At 54.7% G+C, this 21,191-nt stretch overlaps 2 protein-coding genes across 4 annotated transcripts; both read right to left on the bottom strand.

The window, feature by feature from the left end:
• Positions 1 to 1,358: 1,358 nt before the first annotated feature.
• KEAP1 (kelch like ECH associated protein 1) lies at positions 1,359 to 9,396 on the bottom strand. Of its 3 annotated transcripts, none has more exons than XM_049876864.1 (6): positions 9,121 to 9,396; positions 6,410 to 7,095; positions 4,012 to 4,697; positions 2,640 to 2,845; positions 2,205 to 2,381; positions 1,359 to 2,060 (listed from the first exon to the last, which is right to left on the bottom strand). In XM_049876864.1, exons 2-6 carry the CDS (start codon positions 7,046 to 7,048, stop codon positions 1,894 to 1,896), a joined length of 1,875 nt encoding a protein of 624 aa, XP_049732821.1. In that variant the 5' UTR covers positions 7,049 to 7,095; positions 9,121 to 9,396; the 3' UTR covers positions 1,359 to 1,893. The 3 variants fall into 3 exon arrangements, with proteins under 3 accessions (XP_049732821.1, XP_049732820.1, XP_049732822.1); XM_049876863.1 differs by lacking the exon at positions 9,121 to 9,396 and adding an exon at positions 8,564 to 8,653; XM_049876865.1 differs by lacking the exon at positions 9,121 to 9,396 and adding an exon at positions 8,114 to 8,177.
• A 3,089-nt stretch (positions 9,397 to 12,485) lies between these two features.
• Positions 12,486 to 16,485, bottom strand: S1PR5 (sphingosine-1-phosphate receptor 5). The gene is made up of 2 exons (XM_049875815.1): positions 16,050 to 16,485; positions 12,486 to 14,069 (listed from the first exon to the last, which is right to left on the bottom strand). The coding sequence occupies exon 2, from the start codon at positions 14,042 to 14,044 to the stop codon at positions 12,794 to 12,796; it is 1,251 nt and encodes a 416-aa protein (XP_049731772.1). The 5' UTR covers positions 14,045 to 14,069; positions 16,050 to 16,485; the 3' UTR covers positions 12,486 to 12,793.
• Between the last annotated feature and the right edge of the window lie 4,706 nt (positions 16,486 to 21,191).

Here is a 21,191-nt window from a genome sequence, read left to right on the forward strand (position 1 = left end):
TCGAGGAGCGGCTGGTGGATTAGAACTGCTGGCCTTTTGGTTAGCAGTGAATCTCTCAACCACTGCACCACCAGGGCTCCAATATGTGTAGAAGCACTTTGTAAATGCTAAAAGGCTTTCCGGATATTATGCTTATAATTTCCAGTCTTTCCCCAACTGTACAATGCAGCCAACACATTTATTTTCTTTTTCCATAGAAACCTTATGATAAGGGCCAGAGAACTCCTGGGGGCAATAAGGAGCCCTGAGTCTTCCAGAACTGAGTAAGACTGCAGAGAGGGGAGGTACCAGGTTTCTCCTAGGGCTCTTATGGAAGGGATCAATGTTTCCTCTGTAAGCTATTGGAAAAACCTGTGAAGTCCCCAAGGGTTAGCACCCTATTTTGTCTACCTTTTATCCTCCGCCAGCATGTGCAAAGCTGACTGGCAGAAGATCCGGGCCACATACTGCCTTTGTACAAATTGTTCAGAACGGACCAGCATCTGAACCCCTTGCCTAAAGTAATTCCCAAGCGGCTTCATCTCTTGGGAGCTCCTTTGTCCTTTTAATACCCGAGCATCTAAATAAAACAAAGGTTCAGTCTGCCTTACTGCAGCACATAAAAAAATGTCTGGGTAGATTTTCATTAAATTGGAAAGGCATGCTGGGATTGGTCAGCCTTAAAATATAAACTGTATGGTGGTAAGAAATTAATCTTATACCTGGTGATCTGCCTCCAAGAGGTCATAGCCACGAAAACCCTATGGAGCACAGTTCTACTCTGACACACCTGAGGCCGCCATGAGTTAGGAACGACTGGACAGCGACTGAAAACCAATAACATTTGTTAATTCCTTAAGGAATTTAACACGCATGTTATCAGACCAAGGAGCCCTGGTGGTGTAGTGGTTAAGTGCTCAGCTGCTGACCAAAAGGTCGGCAGCTCAAATCCACCAGCCACTCCACAGGAGAAAGACCTGGCAGCCTGCTCTTGTAAAGACTACAGTTTAGGAAACCCTATGGGGCCATTCTACTCGCTTCTATATAGGGCTGCTATGAATTAGAATCGACTCAAAGGCAATGGGTTTGGTTTTGGGTTATTATCAGCCCCTGCTGATTTAAAAAAGAAATGAACCTTGGGGTCCTAGGAGATATGTCAAGGTGTTAGGTCACTGCCTTCTAAAACATCAGCACCTGAGACAATGTGAGTCCTGTGTGGCTGCCTGTGGGGAGAGATGCCCTACATATCAAGGCGAGATGACCAGAGATAACAAACTGGCTTCAAATATAAGCCTGAAATCAAAGACTCAGTGCATTTCAAGAGAAGAGCCCTTTCTATCAGCGGTTTAAGGCCTCCAGCTGAGAGCCAGGTGGAAGATACTAGTTAGTCTGTTCTTTATTTTCATTGGAAAGTTACAGGGTTACTTATCAACAAAATGACTGTCCAGGGCAGAGATATCCAGTGGTTTCTATGTACAGGCCCATCCCTGGGGTCCACACCTCCACAGGGGCCTCAACCTCTGAGGCCTCACTCGGCCCCTTCCCAGGCCTCTAGGAACCAATCACAACATCACCGGGAACAAACTTGGCACCTGCTTTCACCTCAAAGGGTGCAGCTGCTGGTGTGGGACCCAGGCCTAGTTTCTGGCCCGTGGGTTGGGGACCTCTCTGCCAGGAGCCCGCCCTTTCCACACCACCCTGGCGGCAGGCTCTCAGACATTCCCAGGACTTCTTTGACTTGGGTTCCTGCTCCAGCTTTCTTTGCTTTCAAGCTGTCGTTTTAACACTGAGGCATCTCAGCCTCCCATCCTGAAGGAGAAGGGTTTGCTCTGTTACCTTTTCTTGGGTCCTTATTTTTGTACAAAAACAATACTCTCGATTGGACCATTTTTTTGCCCAGGAAATAAAAATGGCTCAGCAGGTACAGTTCTGCTGGTTGATCTGCTTCCGGCAGGGTTCCATGGTCACAGCGACGCCCACCCCGCTCCTGCCAGACGTCATGCGGGTCACCTCGCTCCAGGTGTCCGTGTCTGGGTCATAACACTCCACGCTGTCCAGAAACGTGTGACCATCATAGCCTCCTGCAGGGAGAGCAGGGGGGCATTCATCGGTCATGCCCCCTCAGGGGACCAGGAAAGAGGAAAAAGCAAGGCCCCGTAAGGCCAGCCCCAGAATAGGGGGTGAATCAGGGATCTTTGTTCCTCAACCCCTGCCCCGGGTCTCACCAAGGACATAGATCCTCCCCTGGTGCACGGTAATCCCCAGGGCACTCCGCCGATGCTTCATGGGCGCTACAAATGTCCACGCTTCTGTCTCCACGTCATAGCGCTCCACACTGTTGAGCTGGTCCTGACCGTTGTAGCCCCCCGCAGCATAGATACAATTGTGCAGGACGCAGACTCCTAAACCGCACCATGCAGAGAGGGTGACTCTGGGGCCTGGCCTGGAGGCCCCCCCGACAACCTTCCCGGGGGGTGGCAGGAGGCCCTCCCCTCTCCTGAGGAACCCTTCAGAAACAAAGGCAGGAGAGAGGGAGCTTGGGTTCTGTCAGAATGTAGCTCTCCTGTGTGTGTGAGAGGGCTCAGGCCTCACCCAGGCCGAGTTTCACCTGAGGTGGGGGCGTTCCTCAAGGATCCCCCTGCCTCACAGTCCCCACGCACCTGCCCCACTTCGGATGGTGTTCATAGGTGTGATCATTCGCCACTCGTCCCTCTCTGGGTAGTAACACTCAGCCGAATTGAGGCGGTTTGTCCCGTCAAATCCCCCAACAGCATAGAGCAGACGGTTGAGGACAGCCACTCCCACCCCGATCCTTCGAGTCAGCATGGGGGCCACCAAGTGCCACTCGTCCCGCTCTGGCTCATACCTGCAAGGGCATAATAACAGTGACAAGGGTGACAACAGCAAGCACACCTGGCCCTCCTGAAGCTCTTTATACACTTAAACTCTTTAATCCTCGTGACGTTCTACAAGGCAGGTGTGATCAGTTTCCAGGTAAGGAAACTGAGGTTCACAGCCATTACCTGCTCAAGGTCCAACTCACAACTGTTGGACCCCAATGGCTCAATACTACCACTGCCAGGCCCCACACTGAGTGCAGCTCCCACCAAGCCCAATGGGGCAGTCAGTCCTTATTATCATCCCCCACCTCACAGATGACAAGATGAGGGCCAGAGAGGTGAAGTGGTATGCCTGGAGTCACCAAGTAAATGGCAGAGCTGGGGTCTGACCCAGCCCCCTATGACCTCAGAACTTCAACTCTAATTACCAGCTGTGGCCCAGGGCAGTACCTCTGAAAGTCTGATGCTCAATGCTCTGGTGTAATTACTACTAGTGCCCCTGTCCTTGAAAGTGGCCTGCTTAGAGTGACTCACCACCCCATCATCCTATTCACAGACCAGTTACATTAGAAGTCTCTGGGGGGCGTTTGTTTAAAATTCCTGTTCCTCAGATCTCTGGCATTCCCAGCAGTGGGCTAGGAATTTGCCCTGTTTTAACAAGCTCTCCAGGTAAGAACTGCATCCTAGGCCGTTCTTCTGGGAGAAGGAGAAGGCAGAGGACTAGGCTACACAAGAGCCAAAGTCCCAAAATGGTTGACCTCTATAAACACAGGGCTACCATGCACAGCTGTGCAGGTTGTGCACTGCACAAGGGTACTATGTCTAAGGGGGCACTTACCACATCGAAGACCTCATACATCTGCTTATTATGACAGTTTTTGGACAGATAGCAGTGAAATGTCCTGTTTCAACAAAATCCCCATATTACTACAAAATGGATGAAACCATTTTCAAATCTGCACGAAGGAGCCGTATAGGTCTGTGACGGCCCTAGAAGCAATTCACAGCCATAAACACATTGCACAAGGTCACCAATCATAAATATTCCAGAAGTTCAGCTCCCACCTTGAGGCTTCCACCCGCTGAAGGCAGGGAACGGAGATGAGCACTTGACAACAGGCAGAACCCCCAGATCCCATTTGCCTGGGGCCTATCACAGTGGGACCCCCAGAGCCCTCCCACCAGCACTCACCTCTCCACACTGTTGTGGTGGATGCAGCCGTGGGAGCCACCAACGGCATAGATGTGCCCGTCAATGACCCCGACCCCAATCCGGTTGCGTGGCACAGTCATGGGGGCGCAAGGTGACCACTGGTTAGTCATGGGGTTATAGCAGTCCAGGGCACTAGAGTCAGTATTGCCATCGGGCGAGTTGTTCCGGCCGCCCACGGCATACAACAGCCCACCCACCACACAGCCTGCCAGGCCACTACGTGGCACCTGCAGGTCTGCCAACCGGAGCCACGTGCTGTCGCTGGGGTTGTAAGCCTCCAGGTAGCTGAGTGACTGGCGGAAGTAGCCACCGGCCGTGTAGATGAGCCGGCCCACCTTGGGCGCCCGGCAGGGCATCACCTGCGTGGGCTTGTGCAGTGTGAGCTCCTGGAAGATCTTGACCAGGTAGTCCTTGCAGCGGGAGTCCGACTTCAGGATCTCACACTTCTGCAGCTGCATCTGCAGGAAGTGGGGCGTGAGCGAGTGGCAGCGCACAGCCCGCAGCAGTGCCTGCACGTAGAAGCGCCGCTGCTCGCAGTCGTACTTGACCCAGTTGATGCAGGCGTGGAAGACCTCGGACTCACAGCGCACGTTCAGATCGTCCCTGCTGATGAGCGTTACCAGCTGGCAATGGGACAGGTTGAAGAATTCCTCTTGCTTGGCCACCTGCGGAGGGCGTTAGTGTGACGGGCTGACTCTTGTGTCACTCCCCCACCCCTCGCCTCGTACGAGCAGTAGGATCTTGGACAAAGCTCTCAACTTGCCTCTGACACAGTCTCAGTTTCCTCATCTGTAAAATGGGGATTCGAATAGTATGAGGGTTACATGAGTTAACACTGCATGCCAGGCACCTAAGAGCCCTGGGTGGCACAGTTTGTGCTTGACAACTGAAAGGCTGGCAGTCCAAACCGTCTACGGGTCAGACTTGCAGTTTACAGCATGTCACGGGTGTTCAATGAATATTTGCTGACGGCCTGAAAGGCTGGGCCCTGCTCAGCACACCCCAGGGCTGGGCTGCTGTCATGCCCACGGCACCATGTCTCCACCCTTGACCTATGAGAAACCAGGAAGTCCAGAGACCCACAGAGACCTCCCTTTCCGCGGCTGTTTCCCAGTCTTGCAGATGTGTGGACTAGAAACTCAGAAGCCCATTTCTCTTCCACAGAAGCAGTACTGTGGAAGAAAGCCCTGGCAATCTCCTTCCTTAAAGATTATAGCCAAGAAAACTCCATGGACCACTTCCACTCTGTAACACATGCGGTTGCCATGGGAAGCTGCTCAAGGCAACTGAGGTTTGCTTTATTTTTATTTAACAGGCATGTTGTCTGTGCTCAGGCAGGTAAATAAGAGAAGATACAATGTACCATGCACCTTTTTGTATCATTTGGTTTTTGAATCATAAGAACATCTTACCTACGTCTTCTTTTAATGGCAGCACATTTAAAAAAGACCCGATTGACTAAAAAGGAAAAAGTTAACAGCAACTGAATATTCTGGGGCAAAGTGAAGGCTCTGAGGAAACCCGCCTGAGTTGCAGTTTTGCCCCCACCCCCCCGCGCCCACTTTCAAGCTGTGTGACTGCAGGCATATCTCTCAAACTCTCTGGGATGAGGATACCATTGACCCCAGCTGGTCCCAGTCATTGGAGGAGGACTTATAAGGTTTCAGGGAAGATACTACAAAGCTAGGGATTCTCTGAGGCTTGGCGCCTTGGCCCTGCTCGCCTGCCCAGGTCTAAGGGCGGTACTTCCTCATCGGATGGCTGGGAAGAGTCAGTGATTTAAAGGACATAGAAGAGAGCCTAGCACACAACACAAATGCTTGACAAATATTATCAACGTTATTATAATTATCATCTCAGTGTACCACTGCTAGGTGTTCCCATGCAGGAACTGGGCTCATCACTGTTACTTTTCAAGATATTTTCTGTTAACTTCCTCCACTTAAAAACGAAAATGAAACCAAAAAACAACATTAAGAACAACACAGAGTGGACCAAATAAAACACGTCTACGGGTCAGGCTTGCAGTTTACAGCATGTCACGGGTGTTCAGTGAGTATTTGCTGACAGCCTGAAAGGCTGGGCCCTGCTCAGCACACCCCAGGGCTGGGCTGCTGTCATGTCCACCACACCATGTCTCCACCCTTGACCTATGAGAAACCAGGAAGCCCAGAGACCCACGGAGACTACCCTTTCCATGGCTATTTCCCAGTCTTGCAGATGTGTGGACTAGAAGCTCAGAAGCCCGTTTCTCTCCAGCTGCCTATCTTGACCCTTCACATCCCAAAAGGGACATGATGACCTCCTGTCCTCCTCTCCCTGGTCCCTCCCTGCCATTGCCCCAGCCTTGATTCCAGGCACCTTCCTCCACGCTCACCTCCCCGAAATGCATGTAGATGTACTCGCGGGCGCGCTGGTGCAGCTCAGCACAGCCGATCTGCTCAGCGAAGTTGGCAATGCCGATGGCGTTGCTGGGGTCCAGCTGCTGCACCAGGAAGTCACTGCAGGCACGGACGACGCTGTCAATCTGGTACATGACAGCGCCGTTCATGACGTGGAGCACACATTTCTCGCCCATGGAGATGGAAGCCGTGTAGGCGAACTCAATGAGGCGCTCCATGACCTTGGGGTGGATGCCCTCGATGGATACCACCTCCATGCCCTGCTCCCGCAGCCCGTTGGTGAACATGGCCTTAAAGACAGGGCTGGATGAGGCCAGCACCACCTTGTGGGCCATGAACTGGGCAGCTGGCGCATCCTCATACTTGACCTGCAGGGTGACGTCACAGAGCTGCTGGCTGAGCCGCAGCTCGTTCATGATCCCGAAGGCCTGTTTGGTGTGGTCCTCCAGTGTGTAGCTGAAGGTGCGGTTGCCATGCTGGGAGGGCGTCACCTCGGCCTTACACTCGGTAGAGGCATACATCACTGCGTCCCCTGCCCCCTCGGGGCACTGCGACTGCAGGGGCAGGAATCGGCTGTGGGCCCCAGCCCTGCTAGGCTTGGGTTCCAGCTGCATGAGGCTCCTGGCGATGAGGGACAACACCACCACTGGCACTCAGGGCCCTGGAGGAGGAGAGCACAGGGCTGGGGGCAGGGCCTGGGGCTGGGCCAGCACCGGCCAGGCCTCCTTTTGTAAGATAAAGCCATTCTCAGATCAGCTTTCCTTCCCGAGGGAACCAGATAGAGCAGCATTCATTCCAGCTTCCTAATTGTCCCCAGCCTTACCAGCCCAAGGGCCCATCTTAAAACCTAGGTCAGGCCATGTCCCTCCCCTGCTCAGAATCCTCTGACAACTCCCCAAGACACTAAGAATGAAACCGAACTCCTCAGAGGCCCGGTCAGCCCCTGCAGCCTCTTCCCTTTGCTCTCTCTGTCCCAGCCATCTGGAGCATGCCCTTCCTACAGCACGCCAAGATCATTCCTTTATTCACCTCACAAACACTTATTGAGTGCCTACTGTGTGCCAGGTACTGTTCTAGGCACTGGGGACACAGCAGTGGGCAAGACAGACAAAACCCCCTGCCCTCTGTGGAGCTGACATTAGGGGAGGAAAGGACCATAAATAAAATCAGTAAGGCTGGAGCGGAAACCTGGAGAATCCAGGAGGAGGAGTAAAGCTGCTGAGAGTATGGTGGGAGACAAGGAGCTGGGCTTGCATAAAGCCCAAGGTCGCAGAGGGCCAGGTCTGCGATGTGTTTTGAAAGGTTTCCACACTAGCTGGCCTGGAGGGTGGGGGGTGAATCTGCAAGGGGCGGCTAGGTTCTCCTCCTCATTGAAATGCAGTCACCACCTCCCTCATGCATTTTCATCACAGCACTTGTCAGGAACTGAAAGGATCTCCATGGCTTGTTGTTGAGGAATTGGCCATCCTTCTCACACACAGCCTCAGCGCTCCGGCAGGCCGGGGGGGCCCCTGTCTAGATCACTGCTGTGCCTTCCCCCGCCGTGCCACCCCCACGTCCTGCCCCGGGCCTGACACTGCGCAGGGCTCAGTAAACACGGGGCCGTCTGGCTGCCTGCCCACCCCACTGCGCCCTCTTCCACCCGGACCCAGGGCGCAGCTTGGCTCCCTCTCCCGTACCGACTGCCTCTCCACCTTCGGCCAATCGATCACTGGTGCCCCCTGGCCACCGGGCACTCCCCCAACGAAGCGCCCAGTGCGGACTGCGCATGCCCCGCATGGGCCGCCACCAAGACTTGGAGAAGGCAGGAAGTGACCCCGCCGCGGCCTCTCGCCTGCCAGCCCCAGAGGATGGAACGGGTCCCCCCAACGCCTCGGGGTCCCCGCGCCTCCGTGCGATCGGCGCTCCCTGAGCCTCCCGCCCTGTTTTCTTTCCTCTCGGGCCAACCCAAGGGTCGTGCAGTCCAACAAAAGGATCGGACCCCGGACCCGTCTCCTGGCCGTTCCAGGCCGCGGGGAACCCCGAGGCGCCCTGGCCTGCGACGCCCCGCTCCCCGCTCCTCAGGCACGGTCGCTCGGGCGCTCGCGGCCCGCGGTGCCCGCAGCCCGGGCACAGGTCGCCTCACTCACCCCGCCATGGCCGCGCTCGGGCTCCGCCTCCGCCGCCGGGGCCCCGGCGCCTCCATCGCCGCGCGGCGGGGGGAGGCGCGGAGCGCGCAGGTCACCATGACTAAGCAGAGCCGGGGCCCGCCGTGTCAGAATAAAAGTCCCCGCGGCCCGGGCCTCTGGCGGCGCCGCGGGAACGCGAGAGCGGCCACCTCCCGCCCCCGCCCGCGGTCGCCAAGCTGCACCGCCCCTGTGAGGCCACCACAGAGACGGCCATTACCGTGCGCGCGGCCGGGGACCGGTCCTCTGCGGGGGCCCCCACCCGCGCGGCCGGAGCCGCGAGGATTACACCCGGTAGTTCGAGGCCCGGCGTTCCCCAACCCGCACCGGGGACCCGGTGGCCACCGCTCCCCGCCGCTGCCGCCGCGCTCATCTCGGCCTCCTCGTCGCCTCCGTAGCTCTCGCTGACGGTGGGGATGCCTGAGTCACCGCGGCGGCTCGGGGCACGGCGGTGCCACCCGCGCGCGCGCGGCCCTTCCGGGAAGCCTGAAGGGCAGCGGCCGGGCCGCGGCGGCTCCTACCTGACCTCCGCCGTCGGGGATCCGCTGGCGCCTCCGCCGTCGCAGGGCCTCCGATCCGGGGCGGCGCAGCCTGCGGGGTCGCCGCCGTCGCGTGGGGGGCAGCCTCGGGACGCCCGGGAAGGAGGCGGGGAGAGGGTGGGGAGGGCGCGGTGGGGAAGGAGCCGCGATTCCCCGCCCTTCCCTCAGGTGCGGGGCGCCCATCCGAGGCCAGCGGGGCTCCGGGCCCGCCGGGACCATTCCCCCTGAGCGCTGTTGCTCCATCCTGAGTTCGTGGCCAGAGCGTCCCAGCGCAGGGTTGCTGTCCGCGACCTGCTCCTCTCCCTGTAACTGCACACGGCACAGGCCTCGCATTCTGGCGCACGCAGGATCCCGCCAGAATTACCTGCATAGTTGGGATTTTGTTGTCTTTATTTATTACCTCTGATTAAGAGACGCGTGAAGCTCACCTGCCGGAGTTCGAACCCCGGCTCTGCCTCCCGCAGCTCTTAGTTTCCTGCCTGTAAAATGGTAAAATAATAGGACCTTTTACCGGCTAGGTTGTTGTAAGGACTAAATGCGAAGGCGAGCGCCCAATAGATATGAACAATTATTTTTCATGACAAGGGATACTGATTTGCCACTATCACGGATTGAATTGTGTCCTCCAAAAATATGTGTTGCAAAGCTTAACCTCTTATGCTAGCGGTTATAACCCATTTGGGAATGGGTTGTCTTTGTTATGTTAATGAGCAGGATTAGTGTAGAGTGTGTCTTGAGTCAGTCTCTTTTGAGATATTAAACAACCAAGCAGAAAAGGAAAGAGAGATGCCAAGCTACATGAAGATCACCCAGGAAGCTCAGAAAAGACGAAGACCTTCTTCCAGAGCCTACACAGAGAGAAAGCCTTCCCCTAGAGCCAAAGCAAACCAAACCCAGTGCCGTCGAGTAGATTCAGACTTACAGTGACCCTATAGGACAGGGTAGAGCTGCCCCATAGAGTTTCCTAGGAGCGACTGGAGGATTCGAACTGCCAACCCTTTGGTTAGCACTGTAGCACTTAACCACTAGGCCACCAGGGTTTCCAAGAGCCGGCACCCTGAATTTGGACTCCTAGCCTCCTAAACTGTGAGAAAATTAATTTCTGTTTGTTAAAGACACCCACTGTGCTATTTCTGTTATAGCAGCACTAGATAATTGAAACAGCCATTTGCACCGTTTATGATACAAAGTTAACTTTTAAATAAATGTGTTTAAGTTTAGTTTAAAAGGAGTCCATCTAAATGAAAACTAAGTAATAGAAGGGGATGAAGTTTGGGGAGACGCTGAAATGAAGAGCTGTTGGTCTACGAAAGGATTCCGTAAGCCACCAGGATCTGAAATTAAACTGGTGCCCGAAATTGGTGTGGGGTTTCCCCCCCAACCCCTTTGCGTGAAACTACAGTCCCTATCCTCTCCGGGGCGGCGGGGGTGGGGAGCGCTGTTTCATAGTCGGCGAATACGCTGAGTGCCCAGGCTGTGGGGAAACACGCACCCTCCTCGCACGTGCCCCAAGGCAACCTTGCCTATCTATAAATCAAACCTTCACGCCCTGTGACCCAGCAGTGCCATTCGTAGGGATTTATCCAAGATACACTGATACGCGTGCAGGAGGATTTATGTCCAGGGAGGTTTATTGCAGCCCTGTGTATAGTGTGGATTGGACTCAACCCAAATGTCACTCCATGGGGACGTGGCTTAATAAGTGATGGGCACAGCTTTTCTTTTACAGCCATGCTGTGAAATACTATGCAATCGGTTAAAAGGAGCAAGACATTTAGACATTTACTCTATGAATGTTTAACTGAAAAAAAAAAAAGATATAAGAACAAAGCAGAATAAAATGTGCATACGTGCAACAATCTCCAAGACCTATTATTACATGATCAAAACTCCTTTCAGCTTATTTATTCACAGACAGCTCTGGAAGTTTCCCAAGATCGAATCCAGGAAAGGGAAATGGGTGTTTTTTTTGTTTGTTTTTCAATTTTGTGAGATGTAAACAATTCAATAAGTCCCCTACCATCTCGCCATCGAACAATGGGGTGAAATGTCTGGGAAGGCCCCAGACTCCCTTGGAAGTTTAGAAGAGCGTCCGGACTAGGGGCACTAGGGCAAGGGTGGAATTGGGTCCAATCCCAGAAGCGTCCTGGGACTGTGACCCCCAAGCTTGTGTATGTATATTTCAAGAAACAGGTTGGTTTCTCAGGCGTGTAACCTTCAGGGGCGGCCCAGGTATGGCCCGCGGAGACGGTCCCCAGGACAGGCCCCCGGCCCTGCAAAAACACCGCCGTCTGGCTGCCTGCAGTTCCGAGACCTCCCACCAGGTGGCACACCACAGTGAAAACCCGACGCCCCCCACCCCTCCCCCGGCCGCCGACAACTCAGGGGTCAGGAATGCTCCTCGGGACGTGCCGGGGCTGTGGCCAGCGTGCCTGGAGCCTTTTATGGGCACAAAGGGGCCTGGTAGCACCCCTGGCTGAGAATGCAGACCCCTGGGGTTTGGGAGTGTCGGTTGGAATCGTCGGGAGGAGCCAGACGCTAGACCTGAGGCCCCCTGGGCCTGGGAGCCTGACTGCCTGGGCTGGAATCCCGGCTGAAAACACTGCAGCAAGGTGCTCACTGCTTGGAGCCTCAGTTTCCTCATCTGTCAAATGGAGGTGACAAAATCTACCTTGCAAAGTTGCTGTAAGGGTGAGAAAAAAACCAAATGTGTGTCCTCAGCCTAGGATTTGTTAAGGCGACTAAACCAAAAAGCCCAGTGCCGTCAATAAACTGTAAATGTTATTAACTTTAAATTTATTATTATTTTTTTTATAATGAGGGATCGACACTGCACTCAAGAAAATTTTGTGCTCAGACAGGATTTGGCTGAATCTCTCAAATTTTGGGGTGCCCTGTCCCTGGCTTCCTTGCCTCTAAAGTGGGGAGTCATCCTTGATTTCTTTCTTTCCTTCACCCCATACCCAATTCCTTGGTAATTTTGTTCACTGCCTCCAAAATCTGTACGGTAACCGCTTGGTCTGAGCCTGGTTGGTGTTCCTATCATGGCTTTCCTGGGCCAGCACCATCACCTCATTCCCCACAGCCTGTCTCCACAGTGGCCAGAGGGAGCCTGTGAACACCCGAGCGAGGTCACCTGGCTCCTCTGTTCAGAACCCTCCATGGTTGCCATCTCATTTAGAGCAAAACCAAAGTCCTCCCCTTCCCCCACAAGACCCTACACAATCTGTTCCCTTGCCTCCTCCTGCACTCCCCCACCAACTCTCTGTCAGACACACCAGGATCCTTGCTTTTCATTGAACACAACAGCCTCAGGGCCTTTGCACCTGCAATTCCTTCCTCCTGAAGTGCCCTTTGTTCAGGTGACCACCATCACTGACACCATGATTGTATTATTACTGGAATTATCGCGTTTATTTCTTCCTGGACCAGAGTTTCAGTACCACAAAGGCAAGATGTAGTCTGTTTTGTTCACTGCTGTGTCCCTAGTGACTAATATAGAGCTTGGCACACAGTAGGCACTCAATAAATAGGGTTTGACTTCAATTAATATATCTGCCCTGTGTCTTTGGCTGCGTTTCCTACAGGTTCCTTTATTTAAAGCAAAAAAGTCTGCAAAATAGCTCTTAGGGAAGGCAATGGCGGGCCTGAGGCATCAGTCTGCAGTGGGCATGGGCACCAGGGTCTGGGCACCCATGGGTGCGCCGGGGCTGCCAATGGAGCCGCTGGTGTCCAGCCCATCCCGTCGGGGCGACGAGCGCTCAGAGTGGCTGGAGCTGCCATCAGTGCAGGGAGGCAGCCATTGGCGCAGGCCGCCGGAAGCCCCAGCCTCGCTCCCGGGCCGCCTGGAATCACCCTGGCCTAGGCCACAGGGGCGACGGCCGCAACAGACGAGACGCAGGAGCGCGTGGCGCAGGTCGCTGTTGGTGAACGTGTAGATAATGGGATTCAGAAGCGAATTGGCCATGGCCAGGCCCAGGAAGGGGTCAGCCTGCAGGAGCACTGGGCAGGCGCGCGCCGGGCATGCCACGTCGAGCAGCAACAGTAGGAAGAGGGGACCCCAGCACGCCACGAAGGCCAGGAGCACCACGCTGAGCGTGCGCAGCAGCGCCAGCGTGCGCGGCGTGCGACGCGCCCGGTCCGAGGCGCCCCCGCTAGCCCCGGGTCGCGCCCGCAGGCGCCGCGAGTTAGCGCGCACCTGGCAGTAGATGCGCGCATAGAGCACACAGATGGCGGCCAGGATGCTGACGAACGCGACCACGCAGAAGAGCACGTAGGCCTTGGCGTAGAGGGGCAGCACTGTGGAGCAGGAGTCTAGGCGGCCCAGGCAGTTCCAACCGAGCCCCGGCAACAGCCCGATGAGCAGCGACGCGCCCCAGGCGGCGGCCGCCAGCGCCAACGTGCGCCCCCGCCGGGCGGCGGGCGCGGGTCCCCGGTGCGCCATGGTGAAGCGGCGCTCGAGCGCGATGGCCAGGAGACTCAGCACGGACGCAGCGAGCGCCACGAAGACGCCGCCTTCGCGCGCGAACCAAAGCGCCGGCGACAGACGCAGCGTAAGTGGCCCGGACAGTAGTATGTTGGCGGCATAGGCGGCGCCTGCCAGCAGGTCAGACAGCGTGAGACTTCCCAGGAGCAGGAACATGGGCGCGTGAAAGCGAGGGTGGCGCCCGAGCACGAGCAGCACGGCCAAGTTCTCCAGCACGATGAGCGCGCACACTGCCAGGCACACGACGGCGTCGGCGCGCAGTCCCGCGCCAGGCTGGTAGCGAGCGCCTCGGAGCTTGCCGGTGTAGTTGTAATGCAGGACGATGACTTCGCTCACCGGCGCCGGCCGCAGCAGCCCCGGCTCCATGGGCCGCCCACCCCAAGGCTGCAGAGAGGTGGGGTGCGGCGTCAGGCTGGCCATCCCCCGCGCGCGCTGTCCCCGCGGCCTGCGGAAAGCGGCACGGGTGTGACTTCGCGGCTCTGGGAAAGGGGCCCTCATCCCTGTCCACTACCCCACACGCACGCCGGAGCAAAGGAGGGGCTCGGGATGGAAAGGGGGGTGCCCATGGAGACAGACAAACTCAAGCGGAAGGGACACTGATAATTCACAAGCAAGCCGGGATAGCCGGAGGCATATTCGATCATTAACAGACAGGGTCACACACAAATTCAGGGACTCCTTGACACACATAGTCACAGAGAAAGGCCAAAACACACAGTCACACACCACCATGGAAGCACACAGATGCATTCATACAACAGAGCAACACAGGCTGAGATACCCAGTGACACAAATTCAGCCACACGCAGATGGGGACACATAGTCACACAGACCACCATTTCACCACCTCCACCCACACCACATCCCTCAACCTCGGGCCCACAGCCCCACAGTCTACAGGGCTCTTTCCTGACCAAACCCCTTCATCCACTCCAAACCGTGAGAAAGCTGATTCTATGTACCCATTTTACAGACACATAGCTGGAGGGCAGCAGACAGGATCCACATGGTACAAACTCTTGCCGAGGGTCACACATGTCATTAGATATAATAACACCTCCCATCTGCGGCTTCACCCTTTAATGCCCTCGAGTTTCCTCTTATTCCAATTTGCATATGAGGAAACCGATGCTCACAATGAGCAGGCACAAAGGTTGTACGCTCCCACACAAATGCATCCACGCAGAAATGGTGGCTCAGTCTCGGGAAACCGAGACCTAATGAGGGGACCAGACTTATTGACACATAGCAAGGACAAATGGAATCCAGACAAATTCAGCCGCACACAGGGAACCGCACGGGAATGAATACAGACGGATAGGGAGTCAATGGCTCAGTCACGCTGAGCTGTGGGGAGGTGAGGCACTAAATCACGCTGACCCGGGCTACACATGCTCTGATGGGTACACCCGCACAGAGGCGCATCGTCCCTCGCCCCACTAGCCCGAAGGCAGGACTGAGGTAGCGAAGCTTGCAGTGGCGTGGCCCAGAGGGGGCAAGGCCGGCGGATTCCAGACGTCCTCTACCCAGGGCTCCGGACCTAGCCCCAGCGACTATGGCTTCTAGTTCCCTGGGGGCCGCCGGGAAAGACCCAGGAAATCCCAGCAAGGCGCGCTGCCCTAGCAGACCGTGATAACACCAAGCGAGACCCCCTCCGGGCCAGACCGAACCCCGCGTCCCCTGGAACCGGTGCAGCACACTCACCCCTGTGCCCGGCGGTGCGCCCCCAGTCGCCGCGCTGACGGGAGCGGAGTGAGCAGACGCTACGCGGGGGCGGGACAGGATCCGACAGGCGCGGGGCGGGCCCGCGAGGCCGAGGACCCAGCGGTCGAAAGCAATTGCCCCCTCCCCTTGGGGCCCGGGCACACAGCCCGTGGCTGCCAGCCTGTGCCACCCGGCGCGGAACCGGAGCGCGCCCCGGCGGCGACTGGCACAGGCGAACCCTCGGCTCCCGCTCTGATCCTGGGCTTCGTTCCCGGCTCCGTCGCGTTGGTGGGCCTGGAGACCAGGAGGTGGAGGGTTCCCCAGCAGGGGCGGTCCCGGACTCAGTCCCTTGCCCCCATCAGAGGGATCCCGGTGCCCTCCCGCGCGCGGATACAGGCCTGTCCTCATTTTCCGCCCACTTCCCTCCTGAGCCTGGGCAGGCCCCAAGTATGCCCCGTCGCGGGAGGGCCCCGGGCAGCGCCGGTGACGAGAGAGGTCTTCAACAGGAATGGCTGTGCCCTGAACCCCCTCCCCCCAGGCTCCTGGGCCCTGTCCCAGGGCTCGTGGGGGAAGGGCAGGCACAGGCAGGAGCCTGGTGGGAATTTCCCGCTCCAGAGATAAGGAGGGTCTGGCTCATCCGATCCCGTGGGGCCTGGGTTTTTCTCCTTCCCGCCGTCTCTTCCACCCTTGTCGCTCTGGACAATGTGATTTAATCATTTACCGTGTTTCTGGGCTGCGTCCGCACCAGCCTGTCAGCTCCACGGGGACAGGGCTTTGTGTCTGTCGTGGGTACTGCAAGGAACACAGCCAGTGCCCAATATGTGCCTGCCGAGTGACTGAAAGAATGACTGTCTCTTTCACTGTGTGTGTCTCTCTCGTCGGGTCTCTCAGAGTCTCACCCTGCCTATCTCTTGGTCTCTGTTTCTCCCTGTTTCAGTCTCTGTCTTTCCGTGCTGTCTGTGTTTTTCTCTGCTGGTGTCGCTCTCCCACGCCTCTCCTAGGCTGCCGCTTCTCCAACTGGCCAGTCCCAGCTGGGCCCGCACCCCCATCCCCAGGTCCCAAGAGCTTCCGGGCCGGGCCCAGCTCCCCCATCCTCAGACCAGTGCCAGAGGCTGGCGGTGGGACTGGGCCTGGCCGCCGCGACCTTCACCGGGACAGTTCCCTTTGGCCCGGCGGATCCAGGGCCAGTGCCCGCTGCTCTCTTCGGGGAAGAGGGGTACTGGACAGCACCTGCTTGCTCCGACCAATCAAAGACCGCTCGCGAGGGCAGCGCTGCCAATGAGGCTCAGCGGCGACACCCACGGTGAGGGGGCATTAACGCTTCGGTGCCTGGCACACCGCAGCCTTGAGGACCAAGCCCCAGTCCTCGCCCTCTGGGGTGAACTTGGAGATCCCCAGCGCGGGAGGGCGACACCTGCCATACAGCAGGCGTTCGATATATGATCTCTTTCAGCAAAGGGGAAGCCGCACCCAGCGGCCTCTCCACACCTCGCAGGCGGCATCCTCGCCTCCCTGGGGCCCTGTGGAGGAGGGGAGCTTTTCCGGCCTGCGGGTCGCGGGCCCATTGCCCCTCACCTCCACCGCCTCCCTGCCCCTCTTTCCCATGAACTGGGCCCTTGGGGACCCAGGCTCCAGCCCCTGGGCCAGATGCCTGGAGCCCCTTGAACGCCTTCCTGCTTTCCACCCCTACTCTCCCTTCCATACCCGGCAGCCACAGGATGTTTCATAAAACTCAGGCCACCCTCCTCCCCTGCTCCAAACCCTGCCACGGCTCCTTATGTCACTCAAAGTAAAAGCCAAAGTCTTCACCTTGGCCCATAAGGCCCTCCAGATCTGTGTCTTCTCAGAACTTCTCTCCTCCCATTCTCCCTCCAGTGCACTGACCTCCTCATAGCTCCTTACACCTTTCATCTCTGCACTTTTGGGCTTGCAGACCACTCCGCCTGGAACACCCTTCCCCTGCCTAGTCATCTCCTTATAGAGGCCTCCCCTGATCCCTACCCCTCTCTCCTTCAGCACACACAAGCTCTCACATGGCAACGGGCACCATCTGAAATTCCGTGGCTCATTTATTCCTCATCTGGCCTATTGTATGACTCTGTCCTAGACCCTCAGCTCCAGGAAGGCAGGGACTGTCTCTGTTCTTCTGTCCAGAGCTGTGTAAGGGTTAAGGGCACAGAACCTGGAGCCAGGAGACCAGAGTTCAAATCCCTGCTCAGCCACTTCATGATCTACAATCCTGGGTGAGTGATGTCCTACTCTGAGCCTCAGTGGCGTCATCTGTAAAATGGAGCTAAAACAGTCCTGATTCCAAGGGCTGTTGTTGAGGATGTAAGGAGTGGTTGGAACAGAGCCCCAGCACACACTGAGAGCCCAATAAGGGTTAGCTGTGGCTACTATTGGTCACCAGAGTATCCCTGTGAGGAATTAAGAGGGGATTAGTCTCAGACCCAGCCAGTCCCCCACCCCCAGCCCAGCCTGGTCCCATCCCAGGCCAAGTGCACCCCTGGCATCCATGTTCCTGCCACTACCTGCCCGTCAGATGCATGCCTGGGCTGGCGTACCCACCTAGCAAGTTCTGCTGCCAAGGGGCTGGGGCCGTCCCGCCAGGTCTGTGCCCACTCTCACCAAGCCAAGTCCACACCCCTGAAAGAGCAAAATGCTTCCCGTGGCCCCTCAGACCCTGGCCCCACCCAGAGTGCTGTTGCAGAGCCTCTCATTCATTCATTCACCTCCTCACCAGCCTGCACACAGGCCAGAGGCACAAATGTGCAACAGAGAGCTGCATGTGTGCTGACAACTTTCCCAGGGCCAGAAACCAGAGCAGTCAGAGTTTGGGGGTCTCACACTGGACCCTACCTACAAGGCGTCTTTGTTCAGCTCAGCGAGGCTCCCCGTCAAAAATTGTTCTGAACTGTAAAGAAACCCTTACTCTCGTTGGTAAATTTGTTTTTCACAGCAGTTGTTGTTGTTAGGTGCCATCGAGTCAGTTCCAATACATAGCGACCCTATCCACAACAGAACAAAACACTGCCTGCTCCTGCTCCCTTCTCACAATCGTTGTTATGCTTGAGTCCATTGTTGCAGCGACTGTGTCAGTCCATCTTGTTGAGGGTCGTCCTCTTTTTTACTGACCCTCTACGTTACCAAGCACGATGTCCTTTTCTATAGACTGATTCCTCCTGATAACACGTCCAAAGTATGTGAGACGAAGTCTCGCCATTCTTGCGTCTAAGGAATATTCTGGTTGTACTTCTTCCAAGACAGGTTTGTTTGTTCTTTTGATGGCCAATGGTATATTCAATATTTTACATGGTACACGCTAACAATTCTGAAACTACTCGTATGCTAGGGTTGAACAAGCTCTTCCCCACTGTGCCATCAGGGCTCCAGTAAGTATATTGTAAATAAGTAAATATTTACTTAAGTAAATATAAAAATAATGACTCACTGTTGAAGGAGGAAGTTACAAATAAGCAAAGAGGGAATACTAGACTTAAACTTGTGATGCTGGACTAGGGCTATCAGTGTGAACTCATGTTTATTTTGATATACTGTATATGCAGATAAAGGAGCCCTCGTGGCTCTGTGGTTAAGCACTCAGCTGCTAATCAAAAGGTTGGAGATTTGAACCCACTAGCTGCTCCTCAGGAGAAAGATGTGGCGGTCTACTTCCATAAAGATTACAGCGTTGGAAACCCTATAGGGCAGTTCTACTCTGCCCTACAAGGTCACTCACTATGAGTTGGAATTAACTGGACCACAATGGGTTTTTTTTTTTTTTTGGTTTTATATGCAGACACAGTAAAATCTTGTGAAAGCTAAAACCAGTGTAAGGCGGAAACATGTCAGAGAAAGGAAAGGTTATATATTTTCCGCTAAAACAAGTGATAGAAAAGTGGTAAGATTGCACCCTGTCAAAGGCAGAAAACTTGCAAGACCTGGAAAAACAAGGCAGTCCTGTTGAGTTCCGGCTTTCACAGTTTTCATTGTAGATAGACACAAAAGTAAATACAGATACATATGTATATGTGTACATGGATTAGTATAACCAAAAAGCCAAACCAGTTGCAGTTGAGGTGACCGTCGAGTTGATTCTGACTCATGGCAACCCCATGTGTGTTGTAGAGTTGTGCTCCATCAGGTTTTCAGTGGCTGAATTTTTGGAAGTAGATTGCCAAGCCATTCTTCTGAGGCAACCCTGAGTTAACATACACACACATATTTCCTAACTTTGCTGAGGCCCCAGAAGCAATGACACTCCAGTAGCAATGAGTACACCTAGCACTCAAAACTTGGTTTCTAATACCATCTCCAAAACGAGGAACTAGGGCTCCTTGGGCAAATGGCTAATTCTAGGGCTGGGGCAGGGAAAACACAAGATGAGCTTGGAGCCAGAAAATACTAGGAAAAAAACCCAAAACTCAAAATGTCAAAAATAGACAAGAGCCAACCTGAAAGAACTCCCAACGGCCAAACTGGAACAATTTGAACAACAAAATAAATAGCAATCATTTTAGATTACACCCCAAAGAATACACTAAATACTCATGAGCCCATACTGACATAAGTAAATTATTAATAAGCAAATTAATAATTGGGGGCAAAGACAGATCTTTCTTACAGAAGAATCGCAATAAATAAACATAGAATGAGTGATGAAAGAACCATCACAGTCAGGGCCTGCTGATAAATGCCGTAATCGGTGGGCAGCACTGTAAAGAGAAATAGGAAATTCACGTAGTCTTTAAGGCTCTCCCCGCCAAAATTTATTAGTTAAAGCAATGGTTTTGGATCCCTGGTGGCATAGTGGTTAAGAGAGTGGCTGCTAACCAAAAGATCAGCAGTTCAAATCAGCCAGCCACTCCTTGGAAACCCTGTGGGGCAGTTCTACTCTGTCCTATAGGGTCTATGAGTCAGAATGAACTTGATGGTAATGAGTTTGGTTTGCTTTTTTTGGTGATGGTTTTAACCTTTGCCCACAAATTCTTTGATACTTCTCTCTCCAAGTGGTGAGGTTTAATTCCCCCTTCATAGAGGGTAGGCTGGACTTAGTGACTTGCTTCTAAAGAATGATGTGTGGTAAGAGGAGCAATAGTAACTTTACAGTGGAAACACCTGGCAGATACCACCTTAACCAAGAGGTCAAGGTCAGCATCCCCGTAATGTCATGTAGCTATCACGTACCCCTTGATATGATATGAAGGGAAGGGCGCTTCACTTCTGTGATCTTCTTCCGTGAAACCCAAAGCCCCAGTCTCATGAGAGAAAAACATCAGACAGGCCCAAACTGAGGATCATTCTACAAAATACCTGACCACCAAGGTCATTAAAAACAAGGACAGACTGAGGAATTGTCACAGACTAGAGGAGACTAAGGAGACGTGACGACCAAATACAAACAGGGGTCTTCCTGGAAGAGAGATCCTGGACCAGAAAAATGACGCTAGGGAAAACATGGGGAAATCCAAATGAAATCTGTAGTTTGGTTAGTAGTAATGTATCAAGGTTAATTTCTTCCTTATGACCATTGCACAGTGGTTAGGTAAGATGTTAACACGAGGGGAAGCTGGGTGAGGGATAGATGGGAAATCCCTGCACTATCTTGGCAACTTGTTTGTAAGTCCAAAATTATTTCAGAATAAAAAAATAAAAACATCTGCTGAGAAGCCCTCAGGTGCTCCCAGGACACCCCACCAGGTGGCTTTGGACATTCAGATTGCCATCCTGGCTCCTGACAATCTTTGAGTTTGAGATCTCTGACTGGGAGGCCAGAAGCATGGATGGCAAGATGACTTCCCCAAGTCTCAGTTTTCTCAACTGAAAATGGGGACACACCCTCTCCCCTCCCCATAAGGGACTC

Source organism: Elephas maximus, chromosome 3 (genome assembly GCF_024166365.1).
Source record: "Elephas maximus indicus isolate mEleMax1 chromosome 3, mEleMax1 primary haplotype, whole genome shotgun sequence".
NCBI classification, from domain to species: domain Eukaryota; kingdom Metazoa; phylum Chordata; class Mammalia; order Proboscidea; family Elephantidae; genus Elephas; species Elephas maximus.